This window comes from Centrocercus urophasianus, unplaced genomic scaffold (assembly GCF_019232065.1).
Source record: "Centrocercus urophasianus isolate 14NV4802_14NV808 unplaced genomic scaffold, USGS_Curo_1.0 seq_16, whole genome shotgun sequence".
In the NCBI taxonomy this organism is placed as follows: domain Eukaryota; kingdom Metazoa; phylum Chordata; class Aves; order Galliformes; family Phasianidae; genus Centrocercus; species Centrocercus urophasianus.
In genome coordinates this window covers 40,384,750-40,405,541 of record NW_024884711.1, presented here as the reverse complement: position 1 = coordinate 40,405,541, position 20,792 = coordinate 40,384,750, and the positions used below count along the sequence as shown (strand labels likewise).

General features: G+C 39.4%; 1 protein-coding gene across 1 annotated transcript in view; it reads left to right on the top strand.

Annotated features, from left to right (window-relative positions):
• DPP6 (dipeptidyl peptidase like 6) overlaps window positions 1-20,792 on the top strand; it is a 363,334-nt gene that overhangs the window by 325,281 nt on the left and 17,261 nt on the right. Inside the window, exons 13-16 of the mRNA XM_042816965.1 lie at window positions 1,531-1,638; window positions 2,253-2,344; window positions 3,829-3,876; window positions 6,001-6,119. Coding sequence (XP_042672899.1) covers window positions 1,531-1,638; window positions 2,253-2,344; window positions 3,829-3,876; window positions 6,001-6,119 — 367 coding nt within the window. The remainder of the gene's footprint in view (window positions 1-1,530; window positions 1,639-2,252; window positions 2,345-3,828; window positions 3,877-6,000; window positions 6,120-20,792) is intronic.

The window sequence follows — 20,792 nt, the reverse complement described above, 5'->3', positions numbered from 1 at the left end:
CCAGGATAAGTCACTGTCTCTGTCATAACCTTAAACAAAGCCTGATGAAGTGGTGAAGTCTAAGCAAAACTCGGATGAATCTGTGCAAAGCCTGTTCTCACTGGCAAAAACATGTTGCTGAAATATATAATGCAGGAGGCACAGATAGAGAAACATGGGGTGAAATCTCTGGCATGTATCTCTGTTCTGGTGGAGCAGTAGATTTGCCCATGTTGTTTTTCAAGGAGTTTTCTTCTGTCGTTCAAGACATTTGGAAATAATGTTGTTTCATATTTCAAGTTTCAGTACAACGTCAGAAACAAATGATACCATTATTTCATTCAATGAGCTGTAAATGGGAATATTCTAAAATATAATGAAATCCTTAGCACTAGAAAATAAGAAAAGCAAGCAGTTTGAACACCAAGCACAGTGTTGTTAAAACCAAAAAATAGTGGAAAGTAATTAATCAGTGAAGAGATGGTAGCAAATTAATACACAGTAAGAACTTCATGATAAATAAAAACACTTATTTTTGCCATGTGCATTTGCATCAGCCTGTGCAGTGAAGTTCTGATTCAGTGTAGAGCCAAAGCAGAAAGCAGAGATTTGGTAAACGTTGGAACCAGAGAAGGCTCAACGTTATCAACCATGTTGCCACAAAGGAGCCACAAAGATGGGTCAGTGCAGGCAGGGCTCAGCTGGTCCCCAGGAAAAGTTCAGCAGAGGTTCAGCTCGTGTGTTAGTCCCATCTGTTCAACATGCAAAGGAGCTTCAACCAGCCCATTCCCTTCGTACAGAGCTACTGTGCCACCTTATCCGCCATCCTTCTGCCCTCCTTTGTAACCTGCTGTTCAACCATCTCTTGCACTGGAGATGTCCCACGTGCCTTGGAGTTCCTCTACAAAAAGGAAAACAAAGACTCTTCCAGGAACTGCTCACTTGTCATATGTGTGGTTTGAGTTCCTCACACTGGTTCATTTCTATCTCAGGTTGAATGTTCCAGTCACCCAATAAAAGTCAATCATCACCTTCACCTGGGAGCTCTGTGTCAAAGGCAGTTTGGCAAGAATATCCTTCCCCTCATAAATACTTCAGTGAAATAAATAACTGTAGGTGAGCAGGAAAAGGTGACAGCTGCTCTAGTATGCTGTTAGCTGTGTTTCCTCAAAGACAGGAACAGATCAGTTCTTCCAGTGGAGTAAACAAAGTTTGACATACTTGTGCCAACAAGCTTCACATCATTGCTGAAGGCCTGATGCCAGCTGCCGCGAGCAGTCAGCTGTATGTATGCACTTTTGGCTGTGCAAATGGGAGTTGACTTTACACTCAAGGGCCCTTCCTTCCTGCTCAGCTCCCCGTCTTCCCCCAGCTGGAAGGTGTCAGCTTCCCGAGTAATTTCCAAAACGTTTTCCAGTTTTCAGTGGGTTTTCTACTTGCCTCGTGTTGCTGTTAAAGGCCATTCTCTGCTTCACTCTAAATTAATCTCACAGGGTTCTGCAGCATGGTTCAATTTAGTGGTAACATAGTCCTTAATTCTGCCATTTACAGAATGAAGAGCCGATTTTTTCCAAGGACGGTCGGAAGTTTTTCTTTGTGAGAGCCCATCCCCAGGGAGGACGTGGGAAGTTCTACCACGTTGCCATGTCATCATCACAGGTGAATGGCTCGCTGCTGCTGCCTTGTGTGCACCTGCAGCAGGAAGCAATGAAAGTAATACCTGTGCTCAGACCAGAGAGACCAGGTGGTGCAAGGGTAGAATGTTGGACTTGTGCAGAAAGGAAAGTATTCAGTGATTGTGCATGAAATAATACCAATTTCTGACTGAGATACTTAGGATAAAAAAGTTTCCCAACTTTCTCTTTTCAAACAGTATCATTGCTTTGCTTTGCTTTGTTTTATTTTGTTTTTTAATGCCTTCTTAGTGTAAATAAGTAAATCCCTGCACTGTCATAAAGGATTAATCTGAAGCTTGTGGATACACCAGATTAGAGGAAGGGATATGAAGCAGTTCTATACTGAATTTATCCTGTTATCTCTAGATGAGTTACAGTTAAGACGATTTTGACTCTGTTATTTATTTCCATAACTGTCTATTCTCAGAAATATGGGAAGGGGGGGGGAGCTGGTGGAAATTGCAGGTGCTTGGTAGCCCTGAGCAGGTACCAGAGTCTAAAGAGCTCCCTTCATCAGAACAGAAACATAAAGAGAAGCTTTGCTTAGATAGCTTCTTTCAAGAATAAAGACATTGAATTCTCTTCTATTTTTGGCAGCCCAACAGCAGCAGTGATAACTTGGAGTCTATCACATCTGGCGACTGGGATGTGACAAAGATATTGGCCTATGATGAAAAGAGGCATAAAATGTAAGTAAATATTGGTGTGACAATTCAGTCATCCCCTGCTTAGCACTGGGCTGTTGGTTTAGTTACAGTGAAGTACATGTGTCTGAAATGTCTGAGCACAGGAGATGGAGATAAGACAGCAGCCTCTGTTTGTCTCTGCTTTGGTTTAATCTCCTGCACTGTTGCATAGAGTTTGTCTTAGATTTGTTTTCTCTGTCCAATTCTTTCTGTGGCTATCAAATGCAGGATAAATTTCTATAGAGGAATCATTTCCCCTACAGCAACTTCAGATGTTAAGCTCTGAAGCAAGGAAGAGTATTTTCATTGACCTCTTACACAATTTTAGAAAGAGTCCTTTATTGACCTTCAGATATATCAGTGCATTATAGGAATAGTGTTTAGTTAGAATACACACTCACACACACACACACACACACACACACACACACACACATTGTCATTTATGCCTGTAAATTAAATTCTGTATTATTTTCTTTTTAAAAACAGATTAGACAGACTTTCTGAAAATAGATGGAAAGAAAATATTTGGAAGCTTTTCTGGACTCAAAATGCCATATAGAATCCTTTGCATGCAAAGCTTTAGTTAGAAGATTGACTTGGTTTTGTAAGGTCATTGAAACATCTGACTAATGTCTCTGTAATATGATGACCTTTGAATGATCATTAAGAACACAGCATAAGGCTCCTTCAAGGTGTTGGATGCACTCAATTACTAATAACTTCACTATGAGAAAATGGTCATTATGACTTAGCAGAGCGGAGTAGCAACTCGCAGCAAAGCTCTTACTTGTTTTTTCACAGTCCGCTCAAGTGGAAAATACCATGCACAACTTAAGCAATCAAAATATACTTTGAGGCAAGTGCAGCTTATTGGAAAAAGATCAGCAGGGCTGAATGTCCTATCTGATGTGTTCTCCACATGGGCACTGCATTTGCCCCTGTGATGTTTCAGTATTGACATGAAGTGAATGTGGAGCATCATTCTGGACCCCGCATGTTGGCCACCAGCAGCATCAGCACATTCAAGGTGAACAGAAACTGCCTCACTGCAGATGAGTGAGTGCAGTATTTAAGCAGAAAAAGCCTTGAACACAATCTCAGCACAAAAATTGGGCAATGAAGCATTCTTCACTTATCCTTCCTGAAAGTTGGATTCCCTTTTTCAAAGAGGATATTTCAGTGCGTTTTGCATCAGATCCCGGTTGGCTCACTGGGAAAAGAATAAAAATAAAGTTAAAAACTGGTTTCAGAGAATAAGAAAATTTGCTCAAAGGTCATTTTGCACCATAGACCTTGATGAAAAAATGGAAAGGTTGTTACCTTCATCACTTGATCCTTTTTTGATCATCAGTAGTCCGAGTCCCAAACTTTGTATGATCAGTCAAATGACTTTGTGAATGAAGATGTTATACGTGATACTTGTAAACACCCTACTAATAATTCACATGTCTTTTTTGTTGTTGTTGTCGTTGTTTGTTTTGTAGTTATTTCCTCAGCACAGAAGATTTGCCAAGAAGGCGGCATTTGTACAGGTCTGTAGTTTGTTAACTTCACATACTGAGCATGAGTCATTACATAAGAGACTGCAGTAGAAACTGTCACTCATCTGATTGTCCTTAATAGCATCGCAGCACCTTGCAGTGCATCACTGGCACAGAGCAGTGTAATGACAGTGAGCGGAATGACAGACATCTGGAAATGTCTGAAATTTAGCAATTTTCTCATTTTCTTGAAAATTTAAAATCAGTCTGACGATTGATAACCTGTCATACAACTTTCCAACAGAGCTGCTTAACGTGTGGAAGATTCCAGAATTGCATAAACCACACATATGAATTGTTTCTATTCTTCCAGACTGCAATTTTCATTAGAGTTTAATAGCACCTCACCTGTTCAGGAAATTGAAAAGGAAAAGCAGGATGTTATGTTTGCAGGTGTTTGTGGGTTGTTTTTGTTTGATTTTTTTTTTTTTTAATTTATTTTTTCGCAATTCCAGATGACTTCAATGTTCTCAAGGAACAGCACAGTGAGCAAAAGGTTATTTTATGGCCAGCTATAGGTAGTATAGCTATCAAGAATTATTGCAGAAATAGATTATAGAAGAGGAAAATCGAATTCAGATTATAACCATTTGGCAATAATTACTTTCTTTTATTTTCTTCTTTATTTTTCTCAGTGTTTGTAATGAAGGGCAGAACTGGTGATAGCATTGTTTGATAAGGGACTCTCAGTACATTTGCCCTTTCTGACATGACTTCATACCTTTTTTTTCCCTCAATGGGAAAGAGACTGGAGCAAACCATATTATCTGCAGTTCAGTCATGTTTTCCTTCTGTAACCTCTATGCCTGTTCCACACTTTTCTGAGAGTAGTTCAGCTCTCACTGTTTATTTTCTTAAAGAAAAAAGGTGAAGCAAAAAAAAAAAAAAAAAGCCATATCTGTTAATAACTGCCATAACTGTTAATTTCTAATGAAAGATGAAAAGGGAGTCAACTGAGTCCAGGTACTGCTGCTCAAGAAGCCTCCCTAATTTCGTTTCCCACACTGGTTATGAGGAAAGAGGTGCCCAAAATGTGAATGTCCTCAACCTTACATTCATTACCCAATGAAACTGGCCTCTCCTTAAGCATTTGATTTTCTCTTGTGGATAGTTTGATTCTCTCTCGTCCTTGTCCAAAGGAGTCAGCTCAGAAGCATCCTTGGCCTATGTTCATTAACTGAGCAGTTGAGATAAGGCAGCTCGTATCAAATGACAATCTGGTTTTGTTGGGTGTTCTTTGTTTCCTATTTTGGATCTGATTTAATAGATTCTAAGCAGAATGATTTGAAAGCCAGAAACATGATCTCAGCCTAAACAAGATCCCCAGAGCTTCTCAGTTGAGTCTTTGGTGGCCCTAAACAAGTTGTCAGCTTCGTCTCTTTCTACCTTGAAAAGGCAGCAAAATCAGCCACCTGCCTCATAGGAATACTGGAAAGAAGCACTGTGAGGTTGCAAAATGCTGTAGCAGTACAGAATTGTATTTAATAATATTTACTAATGATCTGTAATTCATTCTTCAACCAACAGTAGACTCCCACAAAATCTTTCTGACCATATGCACAGGCCACATTACCTTCAACAAAAACAGACTCTGCAAAGCGGTGTTTTTTTTTTTCCACTTGGACATGATAACCCAACTATTTAAATTCCTGAAAATACCTTCAGCCCCAAAGGGAGCTGCTAGCAAATCAAACCAGTGAGGCAACCAGTAAGAAACTTCAAGAAAGCAGTTCCAGGTCTTTATTGCCTGCTATAAAATGAGTTGGTGTGAAAACACTGCTCCTTTTTATTTTCATGCTTTCATTGACTAAATTATAGCTTCCTCTTGTGGAATTGCAACTGTGATTTTATTTTAAAAACTACACAATCCTGCATACCCACCTGACCTTGCAGAGATAGACATCATTATCCATTTAAACACTGTCCATTCAAGCAAAAAAAAAAAACCATTACTGCTATTTAAACTCAGCCAAATGGAAATGCTTTGTCTCTTGCTAATGTTGGGCACATTATATTTATGTTCTTGCTCTATAGTAAAGTGAGATTCAAATAATGTTGCTTCCAGATAACATTTGCTCAGTGACCTTCACAGAATTATATTAACTTTTTTTCCAGTGCAAGCACAAATGGAAACTTCAACAGGCAGTGTCTGTCTTGTGATCTGATTGAAAACTGTACCTATTTCAGTGCATCTTTCAGTCACAACCTGGAATACTTCCTACTGACATGTGAAGGTACGTGGGAATTGGTTTTGTGGTTGTTGTGCCTAAGGATAGCATTTAGACATAGATATGTTCAGATATCCAATGTACCTGCGGGTAGTTTTGAAAGTCTGGCCGTGCGTACCTGAATGACTTCACTTTTGAAAGTTTACTCTTAATGTTTTTTCTTTTATGTGTTTTGGTTTGCTGTTGTTTTTAAATGATAAGGCAGATGTGTGCAACCTGTTTCTGTGCACATCTTCCTACTCAAGTCAGAGGTAAGTCCCTTTAACCAGTCCAAGCATCCTTAAGTTAAAATAAGACAAGAGGAGATAAAACATCAGAAAATTTGTGAGAGAGAAACCGAAGAGGTGGGATCAACCATGGGCAACTGAGAACAAGTTCCTGACACCTTAACTCTAAAATGCGCTTTACACCAAAAAGTATAGATGGACTTTCTTTTGTGAGACATTTATAGGTAGAGTAAAAAGCACTTGGTGATACAGTGTAATGAAGTAGCTTTGGTGCAGTGGCTTAATTAACCTAACGGACCACCTGCAAATCTGTGAATCTATAGGCATGGCAGCCATACGTGGAGAAATGCCATTTCCCATTAAATGCTCAGTGCTGCAGTGAATGTTATTATGTTCATGAAGTTTATCTCTTGACAACAAAAGACCCATATGTTTTTCTTCTTGTTTTTATTTCAGGAAAATTTCCAGTAGCTCCTAGGAACAGTGTCCCTTTCACCAAAATAATTGTTTTGCTGTAATTAGAAGTACTTGTGAATAACAGTATTAAGTTTCTAAAGGGTCTTATCAACAGTTGTGGGGGGATGTGTTTGTATTGCATTATATCTCATTTACAAAAGCCCTGCAATGGTACCTATAGAGATTAATGAGTTTTATTAGTATGTACATTAATCCAGGTACACAAGATACTGTTATTCCATAATGAACTGTAGGACGGATCCTCAGCTGCTGCAAACAGTAACTCTATTATCAGGTTATTAGAGTTAGATCTGTTTACATCTGCTGAATGTATTTTGTGTGAATGTTAATTATACAAGTCTAAATTGTCAAACTCTGCTCTCAGTGCAAAGCCAATACAGCATGGTTTGTACTGTGGGGCTACTGTCAGTGTCTTCATTCAATTAACTTTGCAAAATATGCTTATGCAAGAAAACAGAGATCCTGAAAGTTTACCTTTTCAGTGATCTTACAAAAGTACCAGTCCATTAAACTTGGTGAAGTCATTACTTCATTACATAACTAGGAGTGTGAGGTTTGTCAATTTCTTACTTTCAAGCAGTTTACAGGAGCATTTCTTCTCAACACATTTCATTCAGGATCAGTTCAACATCAAGTATCTACTACATGCACATCTACAACAAAGTTAACCAACTTTAGTACCTGTTGTAGCTCATGTGAGTGTAGTGGAAATGCTAAGACAGGTCTTGAAACAGTAATTAAGCACCTGGTGGGAAGGCAGGGCCGACCCAGGGGAGCTCAGGTGCATGCAGTGCAGCTGAGTGACCAGAAGGGGTGGAGCCAGGATCCACCCTTTCCCAGACCTCATTGAAGGGTTGGTATTGGAGGCAGGGCTATCTTGCTGGAGATCCCTGTTTATCTGAGGTCTTCCAAGGGTAAGTAGCTTTTTTTTTTTTTTTTTTCTTTGTTTCTGTGTCTATGGCAGCTGCATTTAGGCTTGTCCTCACTTTCTGCAACCTGGGAATTTGTTACCCTGGTATCATTGCTGTGCTTTCCATCATGTTACAGTGGGTCTGGTGAGGGAAATCATCACTTTTGTCTGAAAAGCAGACTTACTGAAAATAGCTATCCCATGTTTTTACTCTAACCAGTAAATCAAATTTTCTCATTTGTCTAAATGAATGTTTCATGGGCAAATATTTATATGAAGTGTTCCGTGACTAGAAAACAATTCCTGGGCTGATTTAGAGACTTAACCTCCTCCATACTTCAGTTTCACTCTATCTTGCTTTAATAACTCGCTTTGTGATCTTCCATTGAAAACTTCAAGGCATTTAGAGATGCAGAAGCAGCTGTGACTTACATTAAACTCTTTAAAATAGTTTTATAAGAATTGATTAATCAGCATGTTTATAAGGTATTCTATGATGCTTACATGAAGGGCACTGGAAAGGGGAAGCAGCTATTCAAAGGCAAAACAAACTAAAGTACAAAAAGGGTCTGGCACTGCTCACAGATTCCGAAGGTCAGGAATTCTACTCACTGCTTCAGTATCTTAGATGCAGCATGTAATTTTCTTATTTTTGCTGTCCAACAGTGCTATCTGGCACAGGCTGAAATGGGAAAAATATGCCATAATGAGAGGTAACCTCTCTTTCAGGAAAACAGTGTAATGCTTACTGTCAGTAGGCAACCCCTGTTGCAGTCATTCAGTCCCAGAAGGCTAGTTACCTTGTTTCTCATCTAATTTTATATGCTCATGATTGAATTACTGTAGTAGGACCTAAGGAAACGCGATGCTTTGCAGACTGCTCTTAGATTATCTCCTCTAGACACTGTCAAAAAAGCAATGTGTGCTGGAGCAAGGTCACTCCTACTGTCCTTTTCATCATAAAATATGGGCTTGTCCTTCTCTCTCCTCTTATAAACTGGCACAGCCTCTGCCAATGAGTCTCTGAAATAAAGGAGGAAAATCTGCTTTTGGCACTTTATACTTAAATTTCATTGAGGATGGGGTTTTCTTTTCTGGAATATGATGTAAAATTCAATTATGTAGAGAAAAAGGTAAGAATTCTCAAGTTTCGGCTCTGGAAAGCAATGTATTTCTTTTCATTTGGTGAGGTTTGGACATGTAAAGTATGAAGCTGAATGACACGTAGCCAGTAATGCCCTTAAGCCCATTTTTTGGTGATAACTCTTTGTCCTTAGCAAGAATAAAGCTTTACCAAGACTATCACTGTAATCAGCTCTGCACTGTTTTAGTGTTTCCATTTTAAATTGGTGCTCCTCATCTTCAGTGAACTCCTTCCCTCACTCCCCAGCACTATTAAAACTTCAATGTTAGTACTACGTTCATGGGGAAGAAAGAATGTGCAGCCACTTTTGTTGCAGGCTACTTTGTACCCTAACACTCCCTGAAGCAGTTTGGTTCCAGTGTGTTCATTCTTCTAAATAGTCTGTTTGAAGCCATTGAGAGTTTGGCTTCAACACACAGAACTAACAATGGTTTTTCTGGATCCTGGGGTTCAAGTCCCTGCTATTGCACGCAGGCAGCTGTATCCTCACTGTAATTAGAGTCATGAGGTTCCCAATGAAGGGTTAATGCCTGCTAGCTTTGAGACAAAAGGAATGGTGAGGAAGATCTTTGGCACATGCATACATTACTGCAATTAATGCCATTTAATATGTGATGAAAATGATAGGGGTGTGTGTTGTTCATGGAATACCTACCAGCCTGCTGATTAAGGTTCTCCATAATCATGGCTTTTCAGGAAGGGAATAATCATTTTTAGGGATGACACGAAGAAAATTAGTAGTTACACAGAAGGGAGAGGACTGTAAGAAGGACTGAGGGGAAACTATTCATGCGTGGCATGGTCTGGTGATACATGAGTGCCTTTGCCACTGTGCTGTGTATCATCTTTTCATTTTATTGACAAGTTTGGGAAAAATCACCTATCAGTTTGAAAAGAAATAACAGTGTATCTAAGAACAGAGAACACTATTTTCTTCCTACGCATTTCACGTCCCTTCTCTTTTTCCAGAAATAGTATGAGTGCTCTGATTCAAGACACTTCAGCATTGCTGTAGTCTGTTGAGCTCTTCAAAGAGTATCTCTGCTGGAACCTGTGTTTGCCTGGTAGTCTTTACTGCTAGTGAGTGCAGGTCAACTGGTGCTGAAGCTGTTTGTCTCTTTGAAGAAAGCAAAATAGGCTCTCCTAGTAATGTTCTAGTATTAACCACCTCCTTTGAAGGCCCTCTCTAGTAGTATCAGTAGTGTGGCTTAGGTGCTGTAGATCAGTAATCACAGGTAGCAGGAGTGAAATCATTCCTACCTTTCTGAGCAGGCAATTTTGCAAGTGTAGACCAAAATGATATGTTGTACCTGAGCTGTGCTCGATAATATGCCCAAAATGACAAATGGGGAAGGGATTTATCGGAGGATAGGTCTGCTTCTTCCAGGCATGTCTAAAACCATGCTGTGGAATCATTTTACTAATATAGATTTTTCTGCCCTCTCATGTGGTTGCAAGACAAGCTACTGCCCACACAGATGGCACAAGTTTGAAATGTTATACTTCTGGAGGATTCCACACACACAGAAAGTTTTTGTGTAGGTGGGACTAAGTTTAAAAAAGAGATTCAATTCAATCATTGATTTACAGTGAAGAGTTCTTTAGCAGAATGTATCAGCTTAGTATTTACACTTGTCAGGGCCAAGGTTCAGAAACTGACACATCCTTGATCTGTGCAATGCTAAATCCAGTTATTGACTGCTAACTAGCATCTCTTCTGCATTCATGGAATCATAGGATGGCTTAGATTGGAAGGGACATTAAAATTCCAATTCCTCTGCCATGGGCTGTTGACCCCCCACCAGATCAGGCTGACCGGAGCCACATCCAACCTGGCCTTGAGTAACTCCATCTTTTGGGCTTCCACAGCTTCTCTGAGCAACCTTTTCTGGTGCCTCATTATTCTTTTAATATTGTCATTTTTTTACTAAAACCCAGCACTCCTGGGAGAACAACTTTTAAAGGAGCCTGGAGGAGGCCAGAAAAATGGGAAAACTTGTGTGCTGCATAGCCAAGAGCTGTGCAGTATGAGATACACTCAGCCAGCTGAAATGCCAGTATCTAGCACCGTCACCACTGGCATAGTTCAGTCCAGGGATTTTAAAAAATATTTCTGAAGTTGTGAGCAAATATATAAAATTCTGTATGTTGTTTTTGGTATTGTACATCTTCTTAAATGCCATGGCTGGATAAAGACTTTGGTTTTTTGAAGATGTGTGTTTTGGAAAAACTCCTGTTATTTTCTTCTGTCATGGGATTATCGGTTGATTTAGCCAGGCTTGAATGTGTCCCGAAGAAAAGCTAAATTAAACTGATAAAGCTCTTCGATTTATTGATGAGTTCCATGGTAACAAAATAACATTTTGTTTTCCCCATCTTCTTATCAACATAAGCAGTTTAATCTGCACTTTTGTAATACTCTATAATGGTGAGTTTTTGGAATGCACTTGGCTTGAAAGCCTCATAAAATCTTGGATATATGATTTTTAATCATGGGTATCTTCACAAAAAATACAGCTCCTCTTTCTGGAATGTTCATCGCAAAGACACAGATACTTCTACTGTGAGGAGCTTGCTTTCTGAATAAAGGTATCTGAATTATTTTTGCATTGCTAAAGAAGATTGTGATATTCATCTTTCATCATGAGTCATGAATCAAATCGGATTTTGCTTCACTTACTCCATTTATATTAGAGGCCATGAGATCAGATCAGTGCAGAGACATTATTGGCAGTATTGTATATGTTTATGTCACTTTGAACATGAAGAGCTTAATATTTAATGTCTCAAGATGATTGTATATTGAGACTTCTCTGATACAGGGAGGAAGAAATATAAATTTTATCATTGGTAAAATAAATGCAGCAGTCACAGTTGTATTTAAATTGTGGAAAGACACAAAAAAGTCCCTATGTAACCTTCCCCCATACGATCATTTTCATGCTTTTACCAAATGGGGAGCAGAGGTACAGCAAGAATTAGTGGTTTGCCTATGGCCGCATCTCAAGTCGAGTATCACAACCCTCATTTCCTTTCCCATGTTGCAAGGCAGCGCTCCCAGGGAAAGCACCGTTGGCTACTGGAACAGATTAGAAGTAGGTCTAGCTCCACAGCCAGTGTTTTTCAGTGTAAGGTGCATAATTACTGTCTGCAGGATTTTTCCAATAACATACTCATCAAGGATGTATCTGCCCAGTCTCCACAATAAGCGGTTGGCTCATGCCTGCAGGCAGGAGGATAATGAGCCTTTTTCTACATCTTTCTCATTTCCTTCATTTAATCAGACCTTTTAACCTGTGTTGTATGGGCCAGACCCACCATCACTTGAAATCAGTGAAAAAACGGGAGATGAGCATGCTTTATAGTAATTTCAAGCAGATGACTAGAGAACTATACATCAGCATGGAAGGTCTGCCATTCCACAGAGCAAGTTCATAAAGCAGCTTTTCATCTACAAAAACAAGCCATGTTGCTAATGTGTTGCCTTGCACATCACATAGAAATGTGACCTATCATACTCTTATCAATAATGTTTATGAAATCATTCCTGAGTGAAGAGTTAACAAGGTGTGGATGCACACTTTCGCAGTTAGTTCACAGCCCTATGCAGTTTCATCTCAACAGCAATTCAATAACTGGTCTGTAATTACATCACAGGCCTTAATAAGCAAGGGCCCAGCCCTCCGGGGTGCTGAATGCTCTTAAATCTCACAGTGATGGCAGAGGATGCTGCATGCTGCAGAGAAACCCCTTCACACATTGCAGCAAGAGCAGCCGCCACCTTTGCCACCTTATCACTCAGTGTCTTTGGAGGCAAGCATGGCATTCAGTGATTTCTTCTTTTGAGAGAAAGACACAAAACTTTTATTTAACCTCTCCAGATAACCAACATTAAATGTGCAGAGAAAAAATGCCTCCATTCATTGCTCGTTTAGACTTAGTTATAAGCCTGCTGCTTGGCAAAATTTGTGAAGTGTGTGGGTTGACCGTCAACCAGTAACGTCATAAAACTGCTCATCATGGTGCAGATAAAGCATCTCTGAAGCACTGTTTGCTGAAATTCAAGTAAAAGCTTTCTAAGTGCTATTGATCCTGCGAAGGAGGCCGGCACTTGGCATTTCAAGTGACCTTTGGCAAGAATTGTAATAACTGATGTCACTGAAGCAGGCTATAGAGAATTAATTAGGTGCTGAAACAACTACTAATGCTGATACAGGACTTTTATTAACTGAGTTTAGAGCTTATGGATAAAGAAACACATTTGGGTTTAAACAAATACAAAAGGTTGATACCCAGATTTTACTAATGGAGTGTGAACCATCTGGCAGCACTTCAGTATAGCCATCCTCTGACAGCCAATTTTAGAAGCAATAACTCCCAGGCTCTGAGGGAGTGGTTCTCACCTGCATCCCCAACTGATTATGCCTCTCTGTGCCCCAGCTTGTCTTGCTGTTAAATGCAATGACCCTTTATAAGCGCCTTGTAGTAATTTTTATCAGTAAGTCATAGAGGACTGTAACACTTTATGTCCACCAAGTCTGAAGAGAAAATCAGTGCTACTCCTGAAAGAGGCCTCTCCATTCTCCATACGTGTTTGGGGCTTTTCCCACCTGTATCACAAGCAGGTGCATTCCAAGCTGGGTCCACAGTCCAAACTGAATGAAAACTTCATATTAATTCAGTTGATGTATGTATATTTATTTTCATGCAGGAATCAGCTCTAGAAGCTGTTACAGTGTTTTGTTAGATGGCTGCACAAGCATTGTGGGTGGGAATTGTCTTACCTGCATGTCATGGAACGGCTGATTTTCTGGATCATTTGAGATGTTGTTGGCAAACACTCTGGAGTGTTTGGTTAGGGGTGGAGAGCCCATATTAGATGCATTGTTAGGAGGAGCGGAACATGGTTACATTTTTCTGGGTATGACCCAATGGCACAAGTGTGGGTTTCCCACACCGCAGTCATTCAAGGAACACATTGGCCATGCCTGTGAGGCAATCCTGGCTGCTGCTCACATATTGTGTCACTGGGTGACTGTTATCTGCTGTGACCAGAGTGGTTTCCCATGCAGCGATGATTACAGCGATGCTTGACTTTTTGTATACCCAGTAGCAGGAGGTTGTAATTAGTGCTTCAAGGCAAAATGTGACCTCTTGGAACTTTTCCTGAGGGTTATGAAGCCTAAATTAGTTTCTGCTCTTTGAAAGCATGCACAGACTTAATCTGCAGACCCTATTTATATTATAATTACTATATAATTCTCATTTGCATTCACTTGACTCCCTTTCCCACTTAGCAGCTAAGGTTGGCTCTGGTGTCTCAGTGCCTTTGTGCATGGGACAGGGGTCAGGAGTCCCAGGGGTGAGGCACAGCGGGGGATTCTCTCCCTCTCTTGAACGCTTTTGCGGTATTAACACAGCAGGCTGGCATGAAAAATCTCTTCTACACAAATAGGAGCTATCATAAGAGCTTTTCGTCTGGGAAAAGAGAGGATACTATTAGCAGTTTAAAATTTAAAGAACTTCTTTTCTGTTGGCTCTTTACAACCTAGGTATTAGTCTGAGATTAATTACAATGGTATCTTTTCTGGATGTTCCCATCATCTTACATCTTCCTTTTAGTAGACCGTTCGTTTATGTGTTGAATCATAGAGTCATAGAATGTTTGTGTTGGAAAGGACTTTTAAGATCACATAGTTCCAACCCCGCTGCTACAAGCTGGGAATTGATATAATACTGTATTGCTAAACATCTTTGAAGCTGTGTACTCAGTGACAGGGAGCAAGTGAAAAGAAATATGCGTGAACATTTAACAAAAAATGAACAGGCAACATCTGTAATTTCCGTGGCATGGAAAAAAAAAAAAGGGGGGGGTTTAAAAACTTTGGTCCTTTTATAAATTTTATTATTAAAAAAATTATAACCTTATTTTTTTTTTTTTTTTTTTTTTTTTTTGCTTTTTGCTTTTTTGCTTTGATCCTGTTTAGATGTTGACTCTCATTGGTAAGTGTGAGCTGTCTGATGTTATCCAGAAGCAGGTGATCCGCTTACAGCCAGGGTTCCTGTCATCTGGTCAGTCCATACAATACAAATTTTTGTTTGAACTTTACTCATAGGAGATAAATGTCCATGACAAGAGGCTTCCTCTGATGCTGGGAATAATGGAGCTTCACAACTCAGGCACCCTGCATGCTGAAACAAGGGTGCATCATTTCCAGCTATATGAGCAACCCTGGTTGAACTCATTACTCTGTAGTGGATTGTACAGATGTTACCATCCTGCAAGATTTAAAGCTTCCTTTAAGGAAAACTGCTTCTTTCACCTCGCTGGCCAGCTGGACCAGCTGTAGGGTTTATTGCTGTTTTTGTCTCCTGTTTGCATGATACTTAAGGCTTTATTAATGCAGTCAGTACGTTTGAGGATATATTAAAACTTGAGAACACACTGGAGGAGAATAATAGCTTAATAATGGGACAAGGAGAAGCAGTGCTGTTTTTGTTCTTGTAAAGCGTTAATATCAAATATTAACTATTACTTAACTACCTAGGAAGCCATTATTTTTGCAAGAAAAAAATTAATTATAAGAAGGATAAATTAAAGTTATCTAAATCTCATTATACAACGTTAAAAATATACAAATAAAATATGAAGTGAGGTTTGTGGATTGTAAGCAGTGCTAAGAATATATTTTCTCTCATGATGCAGTTGCGAGGAGATACCCTTTTCCCTTGGATATATCAGCGTCTCTATTAGAGCAGCTGGGAGGACTGGCAGGGACTGTGAGGCTCTTCCTGCCCTTCTACTGCTCTGCCAGGGGTGCAGCTCTTGGAGATGTGGTGAGGACATGGTTGCAGTCTCTCCATTGTGATAGTACTGCTATTTGTATACTTGTTAATCACAGAACCACAAGATCATAGGAAAATTCAGATTCGAAAGCATCTGAGGAGATCTCTGGTCCAATCTCCTGTTCAAAGCAGTGTTAGAAGAGAAGCCAGAACTGTATGCTCAGGGCTTTACCCAGTTTGATCTTGGAAGCCTGCAAAGATATAGAGTGCACAGCCTTCCTGGGCAGCCTGAGATGTCCAGAGGCTTTCCAAAGTGGACAGGTAATACAGACAGTATTCCTCTATGTATGTTATTTTTCTTCAGATTAGCATATACTAATCCTATAAGAAACTTAAATATATTTAAAGCATAGTGACAGTACTTTCATCTCAAAGACTGGAGAAAATCTGAATTCAAATTGAATTGACGGGTGTCACATTAATGAGGGATTCAATTAGAAATGTCAGGATATACAGCAGTAATTGGAGAAAAGAAAGGAAGTTGGATATGGAAATTTCTCTGTTCAGGTTCATTCCTATGACTGGAGATCTGAACTAGGCCAAAACTCTAGTACCTTTGGGCAAGACAGTGATCCCTGTGTGAGCCGGAGTGGCTCTATCTTTCCATCTCTGCAGATACACATTCATGGTGTGCTATGAGGTTCAGGGAGTCAGCAAGCAAATTTTCTTAGCACATTTCATTTTTTTTTATCTGATTATAAGTCACTACAATGGGTAAATGTATCTGCAGCATTTATTGAACATCATCGGCTTTCCTGATTACACCTTGAAACCGTCCACATGTGTTGTTACATTGTCTTTTGAAAACTTGGCCACCATCTCATGAAAGGAAGGGCATGTTTTCACTCATCCCCCAGGATGTGATGCCTCATTGGATGATATTAATTAAGAGGTAGAGGGTGAGGATTAGTTTAAGAATTGTGAGGGAAGGTCAAGGATTGCCTAAATGAAATAAGGCAGTAGATTAAGATAAAGAGAAATATAAGGCTAATTGGGGATCAGCAGCAGATTCATTAGGAGCTGGTCTTGGGAATGACCTTACTGAGATTTTTCCATGGCAGCCTGGGAACCCAAAGCTGGACTCAGCTAATGGAATTAGACTACAAAGCTGATAAGCATCATCAGAAGGCAGAAAGAAATACTGGAGGAGTTGGCTGTCTTACAGACCTAGAAGGGGGAAATTGATAGTACAAAAAGCAAGATTAAGCACGTGATGACTTTGTCTCGTATGCTTGCAGCTTTAAGAGTGGATGGGTGCCTGGGCATGCAGTGCTTATCACTGAATGTCTTCAAAGCACCTACCAGCTGTGGCTATGGAAAAGACAGATGAACTTTTGGGATGGATTAAGCAAAAATTTTTCCAAAGAACCAAGCAACTGGCAATTCTGCTGTATTAAGGACTGCTTAAGACATCCTCTACAGCAGGGAGTGGAGTCCTGGTCATTTGTGTTTAGGAAGGATGAACTGAAAGTGAAATGCTCTTAGATTAAAGGATAAGATGAATTTGTACTACAAAAGGGAGCTAAAATAATCTATTTTATCCAATGGAATGAGGACATTAGGGAGATGTGACTGTTACGACCGCAGAGGGAATACTTGTGATTAGTAGAAAACAGCTTTTGGGCACAAAACCACAGAGGTGTAAACTGGAGTGACAGCCAACAGAGCCTGAAGTTAGAGGACAGCTTCTTTTGGAAGAGTGAAGTACCAGCAGCAATTACATCAAAGAAAATATAGCTATATTTAGAGGGCATTTATTAGTATTTTTATAACATGCTATTGCCTGGAGAAGCAAGGGAGAGCTTTTTCAGTCCTGTATCCTTCTGTGTCCCAGCGGTCACAGGAGGGGCAATGTAATGGGGCAGGTTGGGTGGGTCGGTGTCAATCCCATATGCCTATAGATAGGCATATATAGATGCCCATGGAACTGACCCTGCTCCTGACCACACTTAGGCACTCAAGCAACCTTTTCAAAAACTCATCAAAGCTATTTTGTGCAATATAATTAACCTCTTGCACCTTTGCCCTCTAGACACAGCTAACTGAAACTGTCTCAGCAGAATCAGCAGAAACCTTGTTTCTGCTGTACGCAAAGCACGCATGAAATCTATCACGGAAGTGACAGAGCAGACACCAGCTGTACCTTCCATGCAGTTTGTGCTGTTCTTCATGTTTGCTGACAATAAGACTGTATTGATTGTTTTGCAAGACAAGTTACATTTGAGGAAGTAAAGATTAGATTAAAAGATGAAATGCCTTGAGGAGGGTGAATAGCAGCACAAATCTGTTTGATGTTTGTGTCCATAAGGTTGCCAAAGCAAGCTGCATGAACATCTGTCTTTAGCATAAGCTGGAAAATATTGTAGATGGGAAAATATTTTAATTATAAGCAGTGGCTCAATGAATTCCCCATGTCTTTATTTATTAGGGTGATATTATCACCCCAACATATGAACTTTATGCAGCACATATAAATAATTCATGGATTAGCAAATAAAGAGATCTGGAATCTGTACACAGAGATGGCTGTTGCCAATTATCTCACTCGTGCAGAGCCAGACCCACTCAGCTCCCATTGCTTGCAGCTGCTCTTTTAAATCATTCATCAGTATTTAAGAGATACTCTGGTGGTGCTGGCAGAGAGTATTTGAATTTTCATTGTTTACACACTGAATTTAGCTTCTGGTCTGAAATTATCTTCCATACTGAAGCCTTTGAGAATATGAATGAGGAGAATAAGACAATTTAGACAATTCATCTTTTTTCCACTTTCTAAACACTGAAATTTTTTTTTTTTTTTTTTTTTTGCAATTTTACATAATATTCTTTTTATAATTGCTACTTTGTTTTGATAATATAGCTATTTAGACCATGAAAATATCAGGAATACTTTAGAATATTCTCTTTAAAGTATTGCAGAACAAATGTCAGTTGAGTGCTTTGTTCAAAGTTGTAATTCAGTTTTTATTCTGAAAATCTGTACCTGGTTACCTAAATATATACAGAGTTGTTTCTTTCTGATAGTGTTCAAGCAGAACTCTTTTGAAAATAATAGCAAGAACCACTTAAAAATTGATGATGAGCCATAGGCAATGCTTTTTCTTGCCAAATTACTGAGGCACAGACTTTCTGTGCACATTTAGAAAGGAGTAGTACCTCCATGATGATATATTTGCCCTTGTCATTACAGCGATATGACTTAATTTACTTCAAGCATAGATAATGATAGTAACATTTTTTTCTAGCACAGATAATGAGAAAAGTCAAAGTTTTTATGACAGAGCTAAATTTTTAGCTGAAAAAAAAATTGTAAATTCCTGTAAGTGGAGCCTTGTGCAGCATTATTGGGCAGTAGGATGTGCCAGGCTCAGGGTTCCATCTAGATCTGGAAGGGCTGAGCAGTGAGGAGTGGTGGGGCAGGGGTGGCCTTGTGCCACTGCTGTCAGCTCCCAGCAAGTAAATTAGGTTTCACTCGCACAGCTGCAAATGATAGTGGCTGGCATTTAGCAGATGGCATGTGTAATGGGACTGTCACACCATTATGGGTTTTAAAAATGAAGTGTGGAAGGCTAAGGAGTATACACTTTCTAATTTCAAGAGTTTGTTTCCTTCCTTGGGCGTTATGCACTCAATATGCAATATGCACAATATGTTGTAAGATGCTTGGTGTACACATATGAGAAGACACAGTATGGCATGTAACTGGGATGTTGCAGTTTAAAAGTTGGCATTAAAATGGGTAGTTTACACCAATCCCTAAAGAAAAAAAAGAGGGAGTGATTTCTTAATGACTTTCAAATTATTCACAAGCAAAATGTATTGATTAACTGGAATGTCATCATTGGCAATATTTTGTACTGAGACTAATCTTTCACACAGTCCTGCATTCTGTACATTTCTTTCTTTATCATTTTACCTCTTTTCTTGTAAAGGATAAATAGAGCAACTCAGAAGTCTACTTTTTCAAGGAAATTAATGCGTAGTTTAAGATGTTTTCTTTGACATTGACTCAAACTGAGTATCTTTGTATGAGATTTCACTTTAAAATATTTATTTGGGAAGATGATAGTGAGGTAGTGAGAGAGAACTAAACACAATGTATAATATATGGGTTTTGTAAACTGTGTATTGACTTTTTTCTTTCTTAGTTTCTGATTGCTTTCCCAGTGCTAACATGGGGAAAAGAAAGGAAAAATATATTAGAAAATCGAATGATGATACGTGTTGTATTTCTCTCTCTATCTCTTTCCTGTTTTTAGGCATTTTTCTGTTAAATAGAGGACTGCTCTAGCTCTGATTGAAATAATTTGGGAGGAATTCTTCTGTTTTCATTGATGATTTTATCATGCCCACGATGAATTGTTCAGTAGGTTTGTTCCATTTCCAACAGGCTGGCTTCTGGGAATGCAGTAAAAAAAGCAGGGCAGATTTATACATAAATACGGTCAGCATGTCAATGTGTATCAGTAGTAGAAAGGTAAATTCAGCTAAATCTCAGTGAGTAAAGCACTGTTTTTCTGTGTGATTTGTACTGACTTGGCTGCATTTTAAGAAGATGATGCAGATAAAAGAATCTCTGTTAGAGAAGACATTTCTCAGCGGCTACGAAACCTGCTGCATCAGTCAGCTTAACAGTAAATAAAATTTGATGTTTCTCTTTTCTGTATAGGTGAGGACTACATTAAATACTTCTGAAGCCATATTTCACTCAATGGGGTATAGTGACTGGGCAGCACTAGGAAAGCCATTGGCCTTACACCGCCCCGAAGCCTTTTTTCCTGTCAGCAACTTACCAAACTGGTGTGGGTGCTCACATCAACCCACTTTTGTTGCCATTTACAGAGTTCTGGGGACACACTCTCATATTGTGAGAGGTTTCTGTTGGCAAGAAGTACCCAGGTGGCTGGTGCACATGAGCAGCAGTCATGGTTTGTAGGCTGAACAACTCAAGGCATCTTAAAGAGGTCTGAATCCCAAGGAGTATAAATTTTATCAATACCAAAGAGGCTTAATTTTGAAAACTCTTAATTTTTAAGCGTAAAAGGGCCTATCTTTTTTTATTAAAAAAAACTCCA